At 52.6% G+C, this 18,707-nt stretch overlaps 3 protein-coding genes across 5 annotated transcripts; all 3 read left to right on the plus strand.

Annotated features, from left to right (window-relative positions):
- Positions 1-238: 238 nt before the first annotated feature.
- Positions 239-2,678, plus strand: RETN (resistin). Its single transcript, XM_020898834.2, has 4 exons — positions 239-413; positions 1,659-1,786; positions 2,138-2,215; positions 2,516-2,678. The coding sequence occupies exons 2-4, from the start codon at positions 1,669-1,671 to the stop codon at positions 2,647-2,649; spliced, it is 330 nt and encodes a 109-aa protein (XP_020754493.1). The 5' UTR covers positions 239-413; positions 1,659-1,668; the 3' UTR covers positions 2,650-2,678.
- Positions 2,679-9,064: 6,386 nt separating this feature from the next.
- On the plus strand, positions 9,065-11,865 carry MCEMP1 (mast cell expressed membrane protein 1). The gene is made up of 7 exons (XM_070458663.1): positions 9,065-9,176; positions 9,464-9,553; positions 10,116-10,244; positions 10,403-10,453; positions 10,544-10,678; positions 10,983-11,051; positions 11,174-11,865. Exons 1-7 carry the CDS (start codon positions 9,125-9,127, stop codon positions 11,185-11,187), a joined length of 540 nt encoding a protein of 179 aa, XP_070314764.1. The 5' UTR covers positions 9,065-9,124; the 3' UTR covers positions 11,188-11,865.
- A 1,565-nt stretch (positions 11,866-13,430) lies between these two features.
- TRAPPC5 (trafficking protein particle complex subunit 5) lies at positions 13,431-15,744 on the plus strand. Of its 3 annotated transcripts, none has more exons than XM_070464789.1 (2): positions 13,431-13,495; positions 15,135-15,744. In XM_070464789.1, the coding sequence occupies exon 2, from the start codon at positions 15,144-15,146 to the stop codon at positions 15,708-15,710; it is 567 nt and encodes a 188-aa protein (XP_070320890.1). In that variant the 5' UTR covers positions 13,431-13,495; positions 15,135-15,143; the 3' UTR covers positions 15,711-15,744. The 3 variants fall into 3 exon arrangements, with proteins under 3 accessions (XP_070320890.1, XP_070320891.1, XP_020754490.1); XM_070464790.1 differs by having other exon boundaries at positions 13,448-13,501; XM_020898831.2 differs by lacking the exon at positions 13,431-13,495 and adding an exon at positions 14,014-14,551.
- Positions 15,745-18,707: the final 2,963 nt, after the last annotated feature.

Raw genomic sequence — 18,707 nt, forward strand, 5'->3', positions numbered from 1 at the left:
CAATATGGATGAATGTTTAAATGTTATGCTAGTGAAATAAGGCAGGCACAGAAGGGTAACTATCCTCGGATTCCATTTACTTGTGGTATGAATAGGCAAATTCATAAAACAGAAAGTAGATTAGAGGTTACCAGGGACTTCAGGAAGAGGAAGTGGGAGTTAGTGTTTATGGTAAAGTCAGTTTAGAATGATTAAAAAAAATTGTGGAAATGGACAGAGGTGATGATTACAAAACACTGTGTGTGACTGAAATCAAGCCACACTCCCTTTAAAGACTCTAGGAAAGAATCGGTTCTTGAGTTCTTCCAGCTTCTTGTGGCTGCTGGCATCCTTTCGCTTGTGACCACAACAGTCCAGTGTCTGCCTTGGTGGTTGCTCCATCTTAATGCCGATGAACTGTACACTTGAAAATGGTATGTTTTATGTTATGTGTGTTTTACCACAGTATTTAAAAAATCCATATTGGAAACAAAAACAAACCAAGACAATGTAAAAACCATTCTTAGCTCATGGGTTGTACAAAAATAAATGGTGGGCAAAGTTCCCTGGTGGTCCAGTGATTAAGAGTCCGAGCTTCCACTGCAGAGGGTACAGGTATTCCATCCCTGGTTGGGGAACTACCCCCTGCATGATGCATGGTGTAGCCAAAAAGAAAAAAAAAGATGGTGGGCTAGATCTAGCCCATGGGCCATAGTTTGACAACTTCAGTTGCCCATTATTACTTTGAAGGAATAAATCATAGTTTTTATTTTCTATTGTGATAGGCATTTGGGAATGAACATGACATGTAGTTCTTTTTTTAAGATTTATTTATTTATTTGTTTATTGGCTGGGCTGGGTCTTCGTTGCTGCACTTGGACTTTCTCTAATTGCAGTGAGGTGGGGGCTACTTTCTAGTTGCGGGTTGGGCTTCTCATTAGAGTGGCTTCTCTTGTTGCGGAGCACAGGGTCTAAGTTCGAGGGCTCAGTGTTTGCAGAATGTGAGTTCTGGGGTTGTGGCGCATGGGTGTAGTTGCTTTGAGGCATGTGGGATCTTCCAGGATCAGCGATCAAACTGCTGTCTCCTGCATTGCAAGGCAGATCCTTAACGACTGGACCACCAGGGAAACCCAGCATGCAGTTCTTACACAAGGACATGACTCTGGTCACATGTGTGTGCCCCCCCCCCCCCCACCGCTCCATGTTAAGCTGGTTTCTCTCCCTGCTCTTCTGACTATGGTTCCTGGAATTATTCCACCAGGTGCTATCTTCTGGACCAGCCCCCCAGCTTAGATGTGGGCAGGGAAGGCTCTGGAAGGTGGAGTCTGTGGCATTACTAGGTCCCTGGATTCTACCCTGGGGGCTTCCTCTTAGCCCCGGATGTGGAAAGGGAGGCCCAGGATGCCAAGGGTCTTAGCCAAGACAGGAAGCTGCACACCCAGCAGCCTTAAAGAGGGAGCAGAGGCAGGGGTGTGGAATTAGTGTTCAAAATTTGGCCTGCTGAGTCCACATAGAGGGTAAGTGACAGCTGCTCCTGCCTGTAGCGGCAAAGCTGAGTCTCCAGCCCCATCCTCAGTTAGGACCCACAGCTCCTAATCCCATGTGCTCTGTGGATCTGAGCTTCCCCAGGATGGGGAGGGGTAGACCCAGATGGGGGTCTCTTGGTTTTTTTCTTGCAGCACCTGCAGGATGAAGGCTCTCTCCTTCCTCTTCATCCCAGTCCTGGGGCTGCTGGTGTGTGGCCAGTCGCTGTGCCCCATAGATAAAGCCATCAGTGAGAAGATCCAGCATGTCACCAGCTCCCTAGGTAAGAACCCTCCCATCGAACCTCAGCCAGGCCCTCAGGGGCCCCTCTGATTCCTGACATGGAGCAAACATCAAGCCAGCCCCAACCCCAACCAAATCTCAACCCCAAACCCAACCCAACGCCAATCTCCACCCGTCTCCACCTCCAACTACAGCTCAAAACCCTCCTCCCTCGAAAACGCCCACCCAGGACAGAATCCTTGGAGGTGGGGAGTTCCCCACCTACTGGGCCTTCCGCAGGGGAGTGTTCTTGACCCTCTGCCCATCTCCAAACCGCCAGGGCCCAGGCAGAGTGAGAAGGGGGTTGGGGCAGCTTGGTCTCACAGTTCCTTTGCATCACCCCTTCCCACAGTTCCTGAGGCAGTGAGGAACATTGGCCTGGACTGCCAAAGTGTCACCTCCAGGGGGTCCCTGGTCACCTGCCCTTCAGGTAGGTACAGAACTCCGTTGTCCAGTCTCCCGGGTCTATTCTTAGCAACCCATAACCCCCTCCACGGTGTTCAGGTTCCATTTCTCTAGAACCACGGAGTCCCAGCCTCTAATTCCTTAATATTCTGGTCTGCACTCCCGGCCCTGTCCCTTTCCCCAACTCTCGGGCCCCATTTCCTCAGGACACTGGTGTCCAGGCCCCTAGCCTCCCCGCCACCCACGCTGCCAGCGCCCTGGAAGCCCAAACTCGCAGCTTCCAGCTCGGGGTCCAAGCTCTCTCCTCCTTTGCTCCCCCCCGCAGGCTTCGCCGTCACTGGCTGCACGTGTGGCTCTGCCTGTGGCTCGTGGGACGTGCGTGCTGAGACCACGTGCCACTGCCAGTGCGCAGACATGGACTGGACCGGAGCTCGCTGCTGTCGCCTGTGGATCCAGTAACCTAAAACTGCGCTTGCGCGGTGCAGGCCTGGGGGGCGCGGCCAGGCATTTGGGGCCGCGGTCAGGCCCTGGCTGGAAATAAACCTCCTTGAGAAGCTGATGGAGAGGGCCCGGGCTCTGAGCTGTGTCTTCTGTGGGGTGTGGGTGACTGAGCTGGCGTCTCCAAAAAGAGCAAGGTGCATTAGCACCGGAGGAGGGGGGGCAACCGCAGCTTTTCTTCTCCCCATTCCCCCCCTCCTCCCTTGTTGTCCGCCACTTCTACTTTTGAAAATGGGGCCCTAACTTCCTTTAATGACATCCACACTCAAGGCTCATGGTCTTCGTCAAAGGAGAAGAGAGTGTTAGACTATTTTTGTGGGGGGCCTCTCTGCACGGCATGTGGGATCTTAATTCCCTAACTGACCATGTATGGAACCCGTGCCTTTTGCAGTGGAAGCTCTGGAGTCTTAACCACTGGACCGTCAGGGAAGTCCCGTAGTGTTACCTTTGAGGCCACTTTGACGGTCACATGAGGGTCCTAGGCCTCCTGGGAAGTTTCTGGGTTATTCTCCCCCACAGTGATGCCTCTTGGGGGATCAGGGTCTGGACAGAACAGGAACCACCCCACCCCCACCAACCCCTACCCCACATACGCTCCAGAGCCTTAAGTCATGAGCAGCCTCAGGGTCAGGGTGCATCCTTATTGATCGCTGTACCCAGAGACCTGAGCTCCATCCCTCACTCCCCAACTGCAACAGGGACATTCGTTCCTATTCCTCATGAACACTCAGATATGACAACACGCGTAGGGGACTTGTTGGCTCTTTGGTATATCCTGCTTAGAAGAGAGAATGGCACATCGAAGGTGTTCAGGAAATGTCTACTGAATAAACAACCAGACACACAGGTGAATACACCACCTAGGTACACATGCTACACCTATATACACAGTGACACCTGGCCTTGTGCACACAAAATACACAAGCCAGTTACCATGGTCACAAAGGACACCACGCCCTATAGACACGCACATGCCAACTGTGGGGAGGGAACTAGGGACACAGGAACTCTTGTATGCCTTGGAGGGACTCTCGTGCTTTCAACATCAAGTCCCCATCCCAGCCTGGATGACGTTGGTCTCAGTCTGGAGTCAATGCCCCAGAAGAGAAATACTCAGCATCACTGGGGGCACAAATCCAGGTGATTCAAGGTCCAGTTTCCTGAGAACCCTAACCCAGGAGTCTTAAAATCCAGTCCCTGAGAGACGCAGACAGAGACTTCAGAACACTTGGTGCCCAGATTTAAGAGGGACCCCAGACTTACATAGCACCGTCCCCAGCAGCACACTCCAGAGGCTGAAGAATGGGTGACAGGATGGGTTTCTGGTTTTCAGGATGATTTGGACTCTTCCTACTGACAACCACCTCCCCTGGTGGTACACCACCCCACCCAAGGCTGGTCGCAGTGATCATGAACTGATATCACAAACACTCCTGGTGCCCATGGAATCCACTACATGCCAATCCAGGGATTCCCCTCCCAGGTCCTTCCTCTTAAAGCACTTTGGCCTTGGGGTTGGAGTGGGATCAGAGTCAGAAATGTGTTAAGGACCAGAGAGGGCAAGCATAGTACCTTGGCCATCCTGCCCCCTCACTGTCCCCAAACTCTCATGTGAATGCCTCTGTCTTCAAGACCCACAACTATCCCCTTGTATCTGGACCCCAAGAAGGGCCTCTTTTGAGCTCTCCATTTCAACACAGTCTTCCTCCTATCCCAGGGTGTAGACTTTGAAAGGCAAAGCCCTTTCTTAAGTCTCTTTCCTCATTTGCTAATTGCCCAGCCCCCTGTAAGAGTTGAACTGTGGTGCTGGAGAATATTCTTGAGAGTCCCTTGGACAGCAAGGAGATCAAACCAGTCAATCCTAAAGGAAATCAACCCTGAATATTCATTGGAAGGACTGATGCTGAAGCTAAAGCTCCAATCCTTTGGCCTCCTGATGTGAAGAGCTAACTCATTAGAAAAGACCCTGATGCCAGGAAAGATTGAGGGCAGGAGGAGAAGGGGGCGAAAGAGGATGAGATGGTTGGATGGCATCATCGCCTCAATGGATATGAGTTTAAGCAAACTCCCGGAGATAGGGAAGGACAGAGAAGCCTGGCATGCTGCAGTCCATGCGGTTGCAGAGTCGGCCACGACTGAGCGACTAAACAGCAGCCCCGTATAGTAGCCAAGATTGTTGGTTGCCAGCCCCACAGACCCCACCTCAATCTAGTTCCAGCTAAAATGAACGGACATTTTCTGGATTACCTAAATGAGAGGCTCAGGTTCAGAACAACAGACTCGGGGTTGACTGAATCCAGGGTCTCGGACAAGGTCTCCAGGACCCGAATTCTTGTCGTGTCTGCTTTCCTTAGTGTTGACCTCACTTTTAAGCAAGTTCTCCCCTGTCATGGCTCCAGGCTTATATCCTGGCAGTCTGACGGAAGTGGGAAAGAGAGAATGCCCCTTTACCTGGCTAACCCAACAAAAGCCCCAGGCCTGGGTTTTATTGGTTGAGTCTGGCTCATTTGCCCACCCGCTCTGTGCCAAATCTTGGTCTTTGATTGGCTGGACCTGGATCATGCGCCCACCCTAAACCAATCCCTGGTTAGGGTTCATTTTCCTTCTTTAAAGAAAATTCAGACTGTTGCGCCATGAAAGCATCGGGTCAGCCAACCCCACGGGGTCCTCTTAGGCCACCATGACACCATTGCTTGTGGGTCTTCAGTTCCGGGGCTACCTTTTTCTCCAAGTCCAGAGAGCTGTACCCTCGTTTTAGCCTCATTTTAGTCAGGGAAATGTGCAATGTTGCAGACCCACCCCCTACGCCTGTCCATCAGAGCAGAGTCAGTTCCCCATTGGTCCATCCTTTCTGCAACTATTGCATCATCAGTGGAGGCGAGGCCACGTGTCTCAACGACTGCATTCTTTGTAAGAGGAGATGGAAGAGCTGGCGTCTAATTATTATTAAACTGATCTTCCTTGAGCAGACAAGACTGGCAGTACTTTATTTATTTACACCTCACTGGGTGGCATGTGGGATTTTAGTTCACCAGCTAGGGATATACTACAGCCCCTGCTGTGGAAGCTCAGAGTCTTAATCACTTGACTGTCAGGGAAGTCCCAAGATTGGCAATACTTCCGGAAAGAGAACATTATTAAAAAAAGAAAGAGAGAACATTATCCTCTCCAGCCAAATTTCAGGGGTAATTCCGAACTTGCACGCATGCTGTCACTTCAATTGTGTCCTACTCTTTGTGACCCTATGGACTGTAGCCTGTCAGGCTCCTCTGTCCATGGGATTCTCCAGGCAAGAGTACTGAAGTGAGTTGCCATGCCCTCCTCCAGGCGATCTTCCTGACCCAGGGATTGAACACGTGTGTCTTATATCTCCTGTGTTAGCAAGCAGGTTCTTTACCACTAGCGCCACCTGGGAAGCCCAAAGTTACTTAGAATTTAATCACATATTTTAAGCCTAAAACATACTCCTCACACATAGAAAGTTTTAATCTAATTTTTTTCCAAAGGGAGTGTAACAGAGTGGGACCCTATGGGGCCTTCCCAGGACAGACACCACCTCCCCCCATGTCCTCTGCTTGTCTCTTATCTACAGAAAAATTTTATCCAAAGAATAAATTTAATCAAAGAAATTTTAAAAGTGCAGAAACAAAGAAAAATGATCAAATAGAATAAAATAATAATAAACCATTAAACTAAGTCAAGGACATTTAGTCCCTCCTCAAGGGCTATAGATAATACTGTGTCATATGCTTGGAGCTGTTTCTCGGATACCAAACCCCCCAAGTGGGGGAAGCTAACTACACGATGCCCAGACTGCAGCCATGATGTAAGCGGCCACATCTTACACAATTTCAAGAGCTGGCCTCAAGGAAATGGAAACAATCCAACCCTGGAACTGAAGATTAAGTGTACTTAAAGCAATCAAGATGACACTGATCAGACCACTGCATAAGCAACTTCAGGATGATTGTCAGAGCTGATGTACTGTTTCTGGGCCCCCTCCCTCCACCTATACACTCCTAAAATTCCCCTTAAAGCTCTTGCCCATGATCAGCAGCTGGGAGATGACTTTTGGACATGCCACGTGTACACATGAGCAAACGTGCAGCTGGAAGTATTCAGGTATGTATATACACACACATATATACACACACAATGGAATATTACTCAGCCGTGAAAAAGGATAATGTTCTGCCATGTGCAGCAACATGGTGGACTCAGACGGTATTATGCTTAGTGTGGGATTCCCAGATGGCTCAGTGGGTAAAGAATCCACCCACAGTGCAGGAGATGTGGGTTTGATCCCTGGATCAGGAAGATCCCCTGGAGGAAGGCATGGCAACCCTCTCCAGTATTCTCGCCTGGAGAATCCCATGGACAAAGGAGCTTGGAGTGCTACAGTCCACAGGGACACAAAGAATCGGACATGGCTGAAGCAAATGATCATGTACACACGCACATGCTTAGTGAAGTAACTCAGAGACACAAATAGTTGTATGTCATGTTAGTGTATGTTATCACTTGTATGTGGAATCTAAAAACAATTTTTAAAGGAATGTACGTAACAAAATGGAAATGGACTCACAGACAGGACAAATTAGTGGTTACCAGTGGAGAGAGGGGAGAGAAGAAGGGAAATATAAGGGCAAGAGATTAAGAGATAAAAACTAATATGTATATAGTAGATTAGCAACAAGGATACATTTTACAGTACAAGGAAATATATCCATTATTTTGTAATAACTTTAAATGGAGTATAAGCTACAAAAATATTGAACCACTATGCTATACACCTGGAGCTAACATAATATTATATAAGTCAACTACATTTCAATTTTTAAGAACCCTGCCAGGGACTTCCCTGGTGGTCCAATAGTTAAGACTCTGTGCTTCCAATGCAGGGAGCATGGGTTCTATCCCTGGTCAGGAACTAAGATCTAGGTCAGTGCAGGAAAAAAAAAAGGAAAATAAACCTGCCAAAAACCCACATGTGTTTCGAATTATATTTACTTTTATCAGAAGGGAACTGCTCTAGACTGAAAGAGAAAATTCCTTGTATACTTAGCCTCATTTTAATCCCCAGTTTTCAAGGTCAGATAGACACAAGGAAAGCTTTAAAGATACCTATACAGAGTGGAGACAGTGTGTGTACATGAATATGTATAAGCATGCAAATAAGCACGCCATATGTACACATATACAGATGTGTGATTGGGGGTATTCAGAAGTGTGAGTGTGCAAGTGTGTGTAGGGGGTCTGGGTAGGTGAGCTGATATGTGGATGAGTGTGAATGTGTTTCTGAGTGTTCCTTCGCCAGGGGTCTCCAGGTGGAAGAGGAACTGCTTCTCGGTTAGACCAAGGTGACCTCTGGCCTCAGTCCCAGATGTGGGAGTGGACTTCCAGTGGTTAGCCCCATTGCCTCATATCCATTCTTCTCCTCCGAAGGGCCTTGGAGAAGTAGAACTTCTCTGGGTGGAGCTGAGGGGTGGGACTAGGACAGAGGGAAGGTAGGTGTGGGGACCTAGGAGTCTTGCCCCAAAAGGTGGGGTGCCATAGTATCTCCCATGAGAGCAAGAATGGGAGGATGAGGTTCATCCAGGTGGACACACATACACACACACGGAGAGCTTCCGGTAAAGTTCCTGACCATCCTATTTTCAAAATTATTTTTATTGAATATAATTGAGCCATGACTGTGTAAGTTTACAATGTACAGTATGTTGACTTGATACATTTTTCGATTGCAATATGACGATCCCCGTGGAACTCAGTTCTCCTGCATTGCAGGCAGAATGTTTATCATCTGAACTACCAGCAGGGCATTAGTTAATACCTCTACCACAAATTGCTGACCATCTTGTTCTGTTTCTGAGTCTGGGTGAACCTATCTTGTCCCTCCTGAGAACTTTGGTCTCCTAAGACTCTTTTTTTTCCCCCCAAGCTGTGACTGTTCTTTTTTAAAAACAAGGTCTTCTTTTAAAAAATTTTCCTTTTGGCTGCACTGGGTCTTTGTTGCTGTGTAGGTTCTCTGACTGTGGCGAGGGGGGCTACTCTCCTGTTGAGGTGGGAGGGCTTCTCTTGTTGTGGGCTCCAGTACTTGTGGCTCCTGGGCTCTAGAGCACGGGCTCAATAGTTGTGGTGCAGAGGCTTAACTGCCAGATTTCCCAGATCAGGGATCCAACCTGGGTCTCCTGCATTGGCAGGTGGATGCCTAAGGCTCCTGTTAAGCCGGGGTTGCAGTGAGGATGCCCCAAGGGTGGGGGGTTCCTGGATCCCTGAAAGCAGGAAGCCTACATTCTCCTTCCTCTCCTCCACCTCAACCCAGAGATTTCCTCATCTCCCCCAGACACTTTCCGGTGGGTGGGGCTGTGTGAAGACAAATTTGCTGCCGGGGACCATAGAGACTGAGGAAATCTACATAAACCAGAAGGTCAAGATGCAGGCGGTAATCAAACACAAGAGACGGGGATCCTCAGGCAATAAAGAAGGTTAGGCATCTTGGGTGAGGAGGGGAGAGGTTGGGATGGGAGGAGTGGGGAGCTGAAAGTGAGGGTTGGAGGGCTCCTCCCCCCCCCAAAATGTGTGTGTGTGTCACCCAAAGGCTCACACGCATTAAGATGAAGATCAGAGTTCCCTACTCCTTATCTTTGCCCCAAGAAATCTGTTGTGTGGAGGATTCAGTAAACCAAGATGTCTGAGCTCCCTCTCCCATACTCACCCCTGCCCCAGAGCTCTGGGCAGCTTTCTTCAAGCCCTCTCAATGACTTGCCTACAGCTGCAGATGACCCTAACTATGAGAATATCACCTTTACCTTCAAAAACCAGAACCAGCCAAAGGGCAGTCATTCACCACCCAACAATAAGGGTAAGCAGCCACACCCCTCCCACACACAGCCCCTATCATAGGGCCTTGGAAGAGGTCTGTGGGAGGCAGGGACAAAGGGCAGTGTGTGAAGGTCAGGGTCAATGGTGTGGGGGTGTGGTGGCTTTGAGACTTTGCGTGACAGTGGTGGGGGGCAGCTGTGTAGGCGGTGATGAAGATGACAATGTGATTGTGTTGGTGGAAGTGTTGGTGAAGGTCTGGGTGTTAGTGATGCTGGTGGGTCAGGACGGGATCACCTAGACAGAGCTGATCAGAGTGTTGATGAAGTCCTGATGACCTGTTGATAGGGACAGTGCTGGCAAGGACAAGCATGGACGTTGGTGATGGGGATCATAAGAGGGCATCGTGGGGACAGTGCTCGGGACAGTTGCTGGTGGCGCTGGCTGGGGTGCATGCTGGTGGCAGTGTTTTCGATGGCCACAGCTGCTCATGTATTGAGAACAGTAGATATAAGTGAAGAGCTGTCAGTGGTGTTAGAGTCAGTGTCGATGGGCTAAGCAGTGGTGTTAGGCCCTGGAGATGAGTTGTCCTACCTCTATCCCAGTGCCAGCCGAGTCCAGGCCACCCTCGGACACTGCCCAGGAACACCACTGGTTGCCTAAAGCCATGATGAGTCTGAACACCTTCTTGACTCTGTCCTGCATGGTCCTCTTAGCGCTGGTGCTGGTGAAGAGTGAGTGGGGTGTTTCTTTCTGTTGGCAGAGGAAGGGGCTGGGGGCAGTGTGGAGGGGTCCCCAGAAGCTGGGGAGGTCCAGTGCTGCTCCCGACTGCAGAATTCAGGTGATTCTAAAGTTTTTCTAAGGTTTCCTTGCCTCTCCCCATCCTGAACAGATTTCGAGGTGTCCAGGGAGCTGGTGGTCTTGAAAGAGGTGCTCTGGAAAGGTGAGAGGAAGAGCTGGGTCGGGGTTGGGGGAGTAGGGGGAGCGAAGGCGCCACTGACAACTCCAATCCACACCCTCATCTCCATTTCAGTGCAAGGGTACCAAGAAGAGCAGAAGACTCAGTGGGCCACTGTGAAGCAGAACATCACGGCAGCCAAGCAGAGCCTGGACACAATCAAGAGGAGCATCCAAGAGGGGAACCTGAAACAGAGGCAGCTGGCTACAGGTGCCCTGGCAGACCTCCCTGGGGCGAATATGCCTCCGTGCCCAGTATTGGGCTGGGTGCTGGGGAATCTGGGGAGGGGACAGCAGGGGCCCTGCCCTCCCCGAGCACAAGGTTTGGAGGGGTGATGGATATCACCCCCCACAAACACACCCTGAGTCACTCAGGGAGTATATATATGCTGCTGGGAATTCCAGGTACTTTGGGATTGTGTGGCATCTTTTTCGGTTTGGGGGTCGGGGAGAAGGTTTCCAATAAAGTTAAGAGTGCCCCATCTCAGCTTTTTCCTGTCTCCCCACCACTCCAGTCCAAAACATAGACGAAGTCAAGAAAACATTAAAGGAAATCCTCAATATGCTGAAGATGTCAAAACCAAGTAAGCTGGGGCCAGGGGCGGCAAATGAGGGGGGCACCCGGATTTGGCTCCAGGTTCTCTTACAAGAATGAGATCTATCTGATCTTGGGTCTCCATCCTTCACTCCCGCCCCTACTCTGCAGGTCCCACACCTTAATGCGTGAGAAGATCTCACAGCCCCAGCTGCACCATGGAGGAAAGACAGTATTTCTTAGTGAAGATGGAACATGGGAACCCATGCTGGTCTGAAGCTGCCCTTCATCCCACATGTAGAAAATCACATGTCTTGCGAATGAGTGTTGTGGCGTTGCATGTGTGCACATGCGTGCGTGTGTCAGGGTAAGCTCTTCAAGGAGGGTGGGTATTTCAACGTGTCCCATAGGAAGGTGTTATGGGTGAGTGTTGATGGTGAGTATGGTGTGCTCCCGGGTCACTGTACATGGGCACACACATGTGGGCTGTGGCATGGCGTTAGTGTAATTCATGTCACTGTGTGCGGCTGTGGGGGCCACAAAGGCATGTCACTCTAGGTGTGGGTGTCGGTGACATGTGTTGCAGGCACCCATTTCACCATCAGCATAAACACAAGCATGTGTCCTGCTGGGTGTTGTGTGATGGAGGTGTGAGGGGGTGGGGTGGTGGGTACGCCGTGGGAAGTTATCACTGTAATTGTGGATGAGTGTCCTGTCACGCTATGCCGGTGTGAACAGGTGCGTGTCAACACGAGTGTGCCTGATGATGTCGCCGAGGGTGTTCAGAGCAGTACCCGCATGTGTCCACTTGTTTCTGCACTCACATTTTGTGATTCATGATGATAAAGACCGAAGGGAAACCACATGGCTTTCCAATCTGTTTGGTGCGGTGGGGGGCTTTGGGACCTGGTGGGGAAGGCTCCGTAAGTGTGCAGACTTGGAGAATGGGAAAGGTCGTGTGGGGAGCACATGGACCTGAAGCCAGGAGCCCTGGGGGCAGGAGGGGGTGTGAGAACCAGTGCACCCAGTGGGTCCCTGTGTGTCCATGAACCTGCACCCAGGGGTGACTGAATCCCTGTGCCTCTAACTGTCTGTGCACTGAGAGGTCCAATGCTCTTGGACCAAAACAGAAATGAGGTTTTATTCTGATAACCAGGAAAATACAGGGAACAATGAACAGTCTAGAGATGTAGCATAAACGGGCCTGAAAGAGTTCATTAATCCTAGCTTTATTTTAAATGTTAATAATCTGTAGTGTCTGTAACTCTGTCCTTCACAAGACTAACCTCTAACATTCTCTGATTCTGTGAATTATATCCGGCACCTAACACTCTAATTCTGTGTGAATTACATCCTGTTCCCGGTGTTTTACACTCTCTTGTAGCAAATCACTGCTTGCAGCATTCTGCATTTCAGGAAGAAGATCATGGGTCAATAACCAGGAGAGCAATGGACCCAATTACTGAGTTGCCTGACACTGTGTACTTAGTCGCTCAGTTGTGTCCAACTCTTTGCAACCCCATGGACTGTAGCCCTCTAGGCTCCTCTATCCATGGGGATTCTCCAGGCGAGAATCTTGGAGTGGGTTGACATGCCTTCCTCCACGGGATCTTCCCAACCCAGGGATTGAGCCCAGGTCTCCTGCATTGCAGGCAGATTCTTTACCTTCTGAGCCACCTGACACTAGCTCTGACTGTTTTGAAATAATGAAGGAAGAAGAAAAACGCAAGACCTTCACCATTTTGATCTTTGCCACCAACCCGCACCTCGGGACTTGGAGCCCCACCTATTTATTAGACTTCTGATTCCCCAGGGCGGGGGATGGGGTTGGGGGGTGGGGAATGGTCTTGAGGCTACAGGCAGCTGCGTTCCCTCTTTGCCTGGCAAAAAATAAAACTCCTCTTTCTTTTCTCCTCCAAACGTAGTCTCTGTGCTTCTTCTGTTAGACATCGGTGCACCGAGAATCAAGATATTGGCATTAATGTCTCCCTAAGTGTGCATGGCCTCAGGGATATATAAGCCCCTGAGTACGGTACTGTGCTCCGGAATGTTATCTGTCCACAAAGCATGTATTCATGAGCGCACATGCCCCTAAGTGTACTATGCCCATGGCTCATGGGTGTACGTACCCTCAGAAAACTTGTGCCCACGGGCATGCACATGGACATGTTTGTCCGGAAGGTACATGTGACCCGAGACGAGTAGACGCACATGTGCCTGACACAGAGACCAGTGTTTATCATCAGACGTGCACTCCTGAGCAGGGGATGACCCATGCCCCTGTCCCCTTGATTGTGGGCCAACCAGGGCCTGCGAGGCCCCTGCCCGGGCACCTGCGCCCTTAAGTCGAGTTCCACGGACACGCGCGCCCCCCTGCGGCCGCTCTCCGGAATCGCCTCGCGCGTCCTGCCCACACGCCCGTCCCGTCGCTGCGCCTGCGCACGCCCCCTTTTACGGCGCCGTAAAGCAGCTCGGCCAAATCGGCGGCCGCAGGTCCGGGTGAGACCCCGCCCGCCACGACCCCTCCCCGGCCCCGGCCGTGTCCGTTTCCCGACCCCCTCCCCGCGGGTCTTTGGGTCCTGGGCCACGGTCTCGGTGTTCGCGATCCCCGGTCATCCCCCGCCTCGTCCCATCCGCCGGGGGTGGGGGGCACGAGGAGGGTGGGCTTCTCCCCGGCCCCGTTGCCTGGTCCACACCCGCGCCGAGGTCACGGGATCCCGGTCTTCCCGTGGCTTAGCTCACTAACCCCCTGGCAGCCGGGTGGAGGGGTTTCTACGCTCTCCCTCCCATCTCGCGCGCTGGGCCCTCCCCATGTAGGCTGCTGCGCAGCGGGGTAGGGACGTCCTGGAGTTCCTAAAATTCCCTCCGGTGCTCTTTTCATCCTCCACACAGACCCTAGTTGGGGCCCTGCCTCAGCCTCCCCCAGACCCTGGCCTCTGGTCCCGTCCCTGCGTAGTGGGGCGTCGGGGCTCTCAGCTACCTCTCCTGACGGTGTGTGTGTGTGTGTGTGTCTCGGAGCCCTTGACATCCCCCACCCGCGGCCATTCCCATCGCAGATCCACAGTGCGTTTGTCTCAGCATCCCCCAGGGATTTTCTCCCCACAGCCCCACTTCCGGGTCTCTCCCGCCACCGATGGCTTCACGCCCTGGAGTGGGAGGATCACGGCGCCCCCTCCTGGCTCCGCTAACCCCCCGGGTCCGACAGTCCGCCCCCTCCATCTTGTTTCCCACAGTGCAGCTAATTTTCCGGAAAGCACGAGGGTGGCGGGTGGGGGGTGGGCTCTCAGCGCCATCCCTGGCCGCCCCTCCATTTTTTTTTAACCAACGCGGGTTCACTCCAAGAGGCATGCTTCGTGCCTGACAAACTCGGTGTGCCCGAGGGTGCGGCTTTAGAAGGGTTGCCAGCATCCTCTCCTGGCTCGCTCCATGTGCCTTGCTTGTTCCCCAAGGCCCCAAACCCTCCTGGCCCTGGGTCTCGCCACACCCCCTTACTTCTCTCTTCTGACTTCACCCTGGGAAGTCAGCGCTGTTGCTGCTGGAGCGCCTGAGGTAGGGGAGGGATTGCTGCCGTGTCCTCTCATGGCCCCTGACCCTTGTCCCCTCCCTGCCCTAGGTCTGACGCCCCGCCCCCTCCCCACGCACCAGCTTGAAGGGTTCAGGACGATGCTTTTAATGCACAGAGGTCACCTGGAACTCATGGGTTGGGGTGGTTTTGAGTGTCTCCTTCTGGGTATCTCTCCCCACCTTCCCTCTCCACCAGAGAATGGAAGTGTTACTTGCTCAGTCGTGTCATGACTGCGACCCCATGGATGGTAGCCAGCCAGGCTCCTCTGTCCATGGGATTCTCCAGGCAAGAATACTAGAGTGGGTTGCCATTCCTTTCTCTAGGGTATCTTCCCGCCTCAGGGATTGAGCCCAGGTCTCCCACGTTGCAGGCAGAGTCTTTACCATCTGCCTCTCCTGGCCAAGGGTATAAGCCTCACAAGGGAGCTATGCTTTATGCTCAGGTAGATTCTCCTTTTCTTCTCATCTCTTCCCGCGTGGGAAATCAGCGATGGGATACACATAGGAGGTGGTTGGAAGGGGGTCTCCTTCCCGCCTCTGACACCCACGTTTCTTCTTCTCCCTGCAGGGCGGCGGCATGGAGGCGCGTTTCACGCGTGGGAAGTCGGCGCTGCTGGAACGCGCGCTGGCCCGGCCACGCACCGAGGTGAGCCTGAGTGCCTTTGCCCTGCTCTTCTCCGAGCTGGTTCAGCACTGCCAGAGCCGCGTCTTCTCCGTGGCGGAGCTGCAGGCACGCCTGGCCGCGCTGGGCCGCCAGGTGGGCGCCCGCGTCCTGGATGCGCTGGTGGCTCGCGAAAAGGGCGCCCGGCGGGAAACCAAGGTGCTGGGTGCCCTGCTCTTCGTTAAGGGCGCCGTGTGGAAGGCGCTCTTCGGCAAGGAGGCCGACAAGCTGGAGCAGGCAAACGACGACGCCCGCACCTTCTACATCATCGAGCGTGAGCCGCTCATCAATACCTACATCTCGGTGCCCAAGGAGAACAGCACGCTCAACTGTGCCAGCTTCACCGCGGGCATCGTGGAGGCGGTGCTCACACACAGCGGCTTCCCCGCCAAGGTCACCGCGCACTGGCACAAGGGCACCACGCTGATGATCAAGTTCGAGGAGGCCGTCATAGCCCGGGACCGGGCCCTGGAGGGCCGCTGATCTCCCCGAGATAAAGGATGCAGACAGCCCCCTTCCCAAGTGTGTCTTGTGTCTTGTTTGAGGGCCTTGGAGAGCCCCTACACACCTCGACGGGGACTTCCCTGGCAATCCAGTGGTTGGGACTCTGCAGTTTCACTGCTGAGAGTGTGGTTGGGGAACTGAGGTCCTGCAAGCCTCACAGGGCCCTGCCAAACAAAACAAATCCCACCGTAACCCAGGCCCTTGCCTCAGGCCGCTGAGGGTGGCCCGAGGCCTAATACAATGGAGAAGTGGGGTAGGGGCAGATATGACCTAGCTTAGGGGTTGGGGGAAGTGGGGTGGGACGTGGGGGTGGGGCAGAGGGCAGAGAAACCAGGCCCTAGGAGCTGCTGGTTTGGCTCCAGAAGTGAAAGTCGCTCAGTCATGTCTGACTCTTTGCAATCCCATGGACTATACAGTCCATGGAATTCTCCAGGCCAGAATACTGGAGTGGGTAGCCTTTTCCTTCTCCAGGGGATCTTCCTAACTCAGGGATCAACCCAGGTCTCCCTCATTGCAGGTGGATTCTTTACCAGCTGAGCCACCAGGGAAGCCCCCTGCTGGTTTGGCTGGGGGTGGGGGCAATGCTGGCACTTTCTGGAATCACAGCTGGAGGCCATCCATCTGCAGAAGAGGTGTGGGGAGGTGGGTATTAGGGTTTGGGGCAGGGGGTCAGGCTGAGGGAGATTTCTTTAGACCAGGGGCTGGCTTTACTTTATGTAACAGACCAGAGTGAACAGTTGCCCCCCACCCCCCCCCCAGCCTCTCTGGTTACTTTGCACCCACAGGGGTAGGCAGCAGTAGGTTGAGGAGTGGATGTAGCTGTGCATCTAGAAAACAAGCAGAAGGTAGTTGTTTGTCAGCTCCCCTCCCCCCCACTTTTTTTAGACCCTTGCTACTCCCAGTATGGTCCTGGGCCTTGGCATCAGCATTTGAAACTGATTGGGTGTCATCTTGGGGGCTCTGAAGGGCTCTGGTACCATAGTCCTTTATGTCTCAGCAGAGAATTCAGTGAATGGCGAAGTGATAGATAAGAAGTGATTGATTAGAGCAAGACACTAGCAAGGCTTTACAAGCAGGCGGGTGAGAAATGCCACACCCTGAGAATTTAACTGGGCTACAGTTTTAGAATCAAAGGAAAAGTGAGGAGGGGGAGAAGACCTCCTTTGTCTTTCTTAGTAGACGTCATGCTTCTATCATCAGCTCATTGTCCAGGGTGGACAGGGGAGCCTTCTTGTCCCCATGTGGTTAAGCTAGGGCTGTAAATTATTCTTCTTGTGTGCAGAGAGCTTGTCCCAGGAATCACTAACTGAGCTCTCTGGGCAGGAGATGGGGCTCATGTCACCATTGTTTTATTGTTTTGGGTCACGTCCCGAGCTTCTGTTACATGGTTATATTGCTAAGTAAGCCTGGTTAGTTTTGTGGTTAAGCAAATCTGCTTTCTTGAGTAATTACTCATTTACAGGGGTCTGCCATATCTTTCTACTTACAGTCCCCTGGCAGGATTAGCTGTCTAATAACCTACTTTGTTTACATGCGTGCATGCTCAGTCGCTTCAGTTGTGTCTGACTCTTTGTGACCCTGTGGACCGTAGCCCCGCCCGGCTCCAGACTCCTGGCATTCTCCAGGCAAGAATACCGGACTGGGTTGCCATGCCCTCCTCCAGGGGATCTTCCCAGCCCAGGGATCGAACCCACCTCTCCTACCTTGCAGGTGGATTCTTCACGGACTGAGCCACCTGGGAAGCCCCTTGTCTCTGTCTCTGTCACATCTTCTGAGAGCCTGTCGGAAATGCAGACGCTCAGGCCCACCCCAGGCTAACCACTCAGAGTCTGCATTTTAGCGAGGTCCCCAGGGGATTCCCGTGTGTACACTGGGGTGGCTGCCCCCTCCCTCCACTCCCCAGAGTTTCCAGTTCTGCAGATCTGGGCCCCAGCTGGGGATTTGCATCTCTAACAAGTTCCCAGGAACTGCTGGTACTCCGGAGGTGGGGGGAGGGGGGTCGGGGGGACCCATTTTGAGAACCCTGGCCCTAGCGACTTGCTTCTCAAGGGGAAATGGGCAGGTTCACTGCAGAATCATCTGGGCGCTTAAAATAGTTTGCGGTTAATTTCTGAGCATGTGAGCCGTGACTGGACACACCTTCCTTGCTCAAAAAGGACAGTGATCACACTTCAGGTGAATTGCGCCCTTGTGCCCACCACTCTTGATCACTCCTTCCTCCCCCTCCCCCGCCCAAGGAAAGCCCTTCTGGACTTTTGGGGGTGAAATTTCTTCAAATTTTCACTTCTTTCTCTCCCAGCCCCAAGACGTGAACAAGTGTGTTTTGAGAGGGAATCTCAGACGCTTTTGCTTGGGTCCCCCTTACGGCTTATGAGAAGGGTTTAAGGGCAGGGCGGGTGCAGCTTTTCCACTGACTGTTTGGAGAGGGATACAAGATGAGGAGATGGGGGTGGGGTGGGGATGCCAGGCTTGGTCGGGAGCAGCTTCAGTCATCCCAGCAAGAGGTGAGGCTCAGCACATTGCCAAGGAGGTACTGGGTGTCAACAGGAGAAACAAAAAACCCTGTGTAGCGCAGAGATGATCAGGAAATGGCTAGTGGGGCGGGGGTGTGGGGGCAGAGGGGAGGCAGCCCCGGGCAGCTGGGAGAGGGCTAGCTGGGGTGGCAACCTGAGCCAGGGGTGAGGAGGCAGTGTCGGTGCCTGGAGGATGGAGAAAAATCCGGAAAGCCGGATTTCAGAGGGAGCCATGGGCTGAGCAACCCGAGGTCTTCAGGGACCCTAGAGAGAGAGGCTTCCGGGCCCACTGGGGCAGGGGCCAGATTGTGGGAGCGAGGGGCAGGAGGTGGGGGTGGCAGGACAAGCTCCGTTCAGAAGCCTAGCAGTGAAGGATGCCCTAGAGCAGCAGTCCCCAGGCTTTTGGGCACCAGAGACCTGTTTTGTGGAAGACAGTTTTTCCATGAATGGGGGATGGGAGAGG

Source organism: Odocoileus virginianus, chromosome 3, assembly GCF_023699985.2.
Source record: "Odocoileus virginianus isolate 20LAN1187 ecotype Illinois chromosome 3, Ovbor_1.2, whole genome shotgun sequence".
Taxonomy (NCBI): Eukaryota; Metazoa; Chordata; class Mammalia; order Artiodactyla; family Cervidae; genus Odocoileus; species Odocoileus virginianus.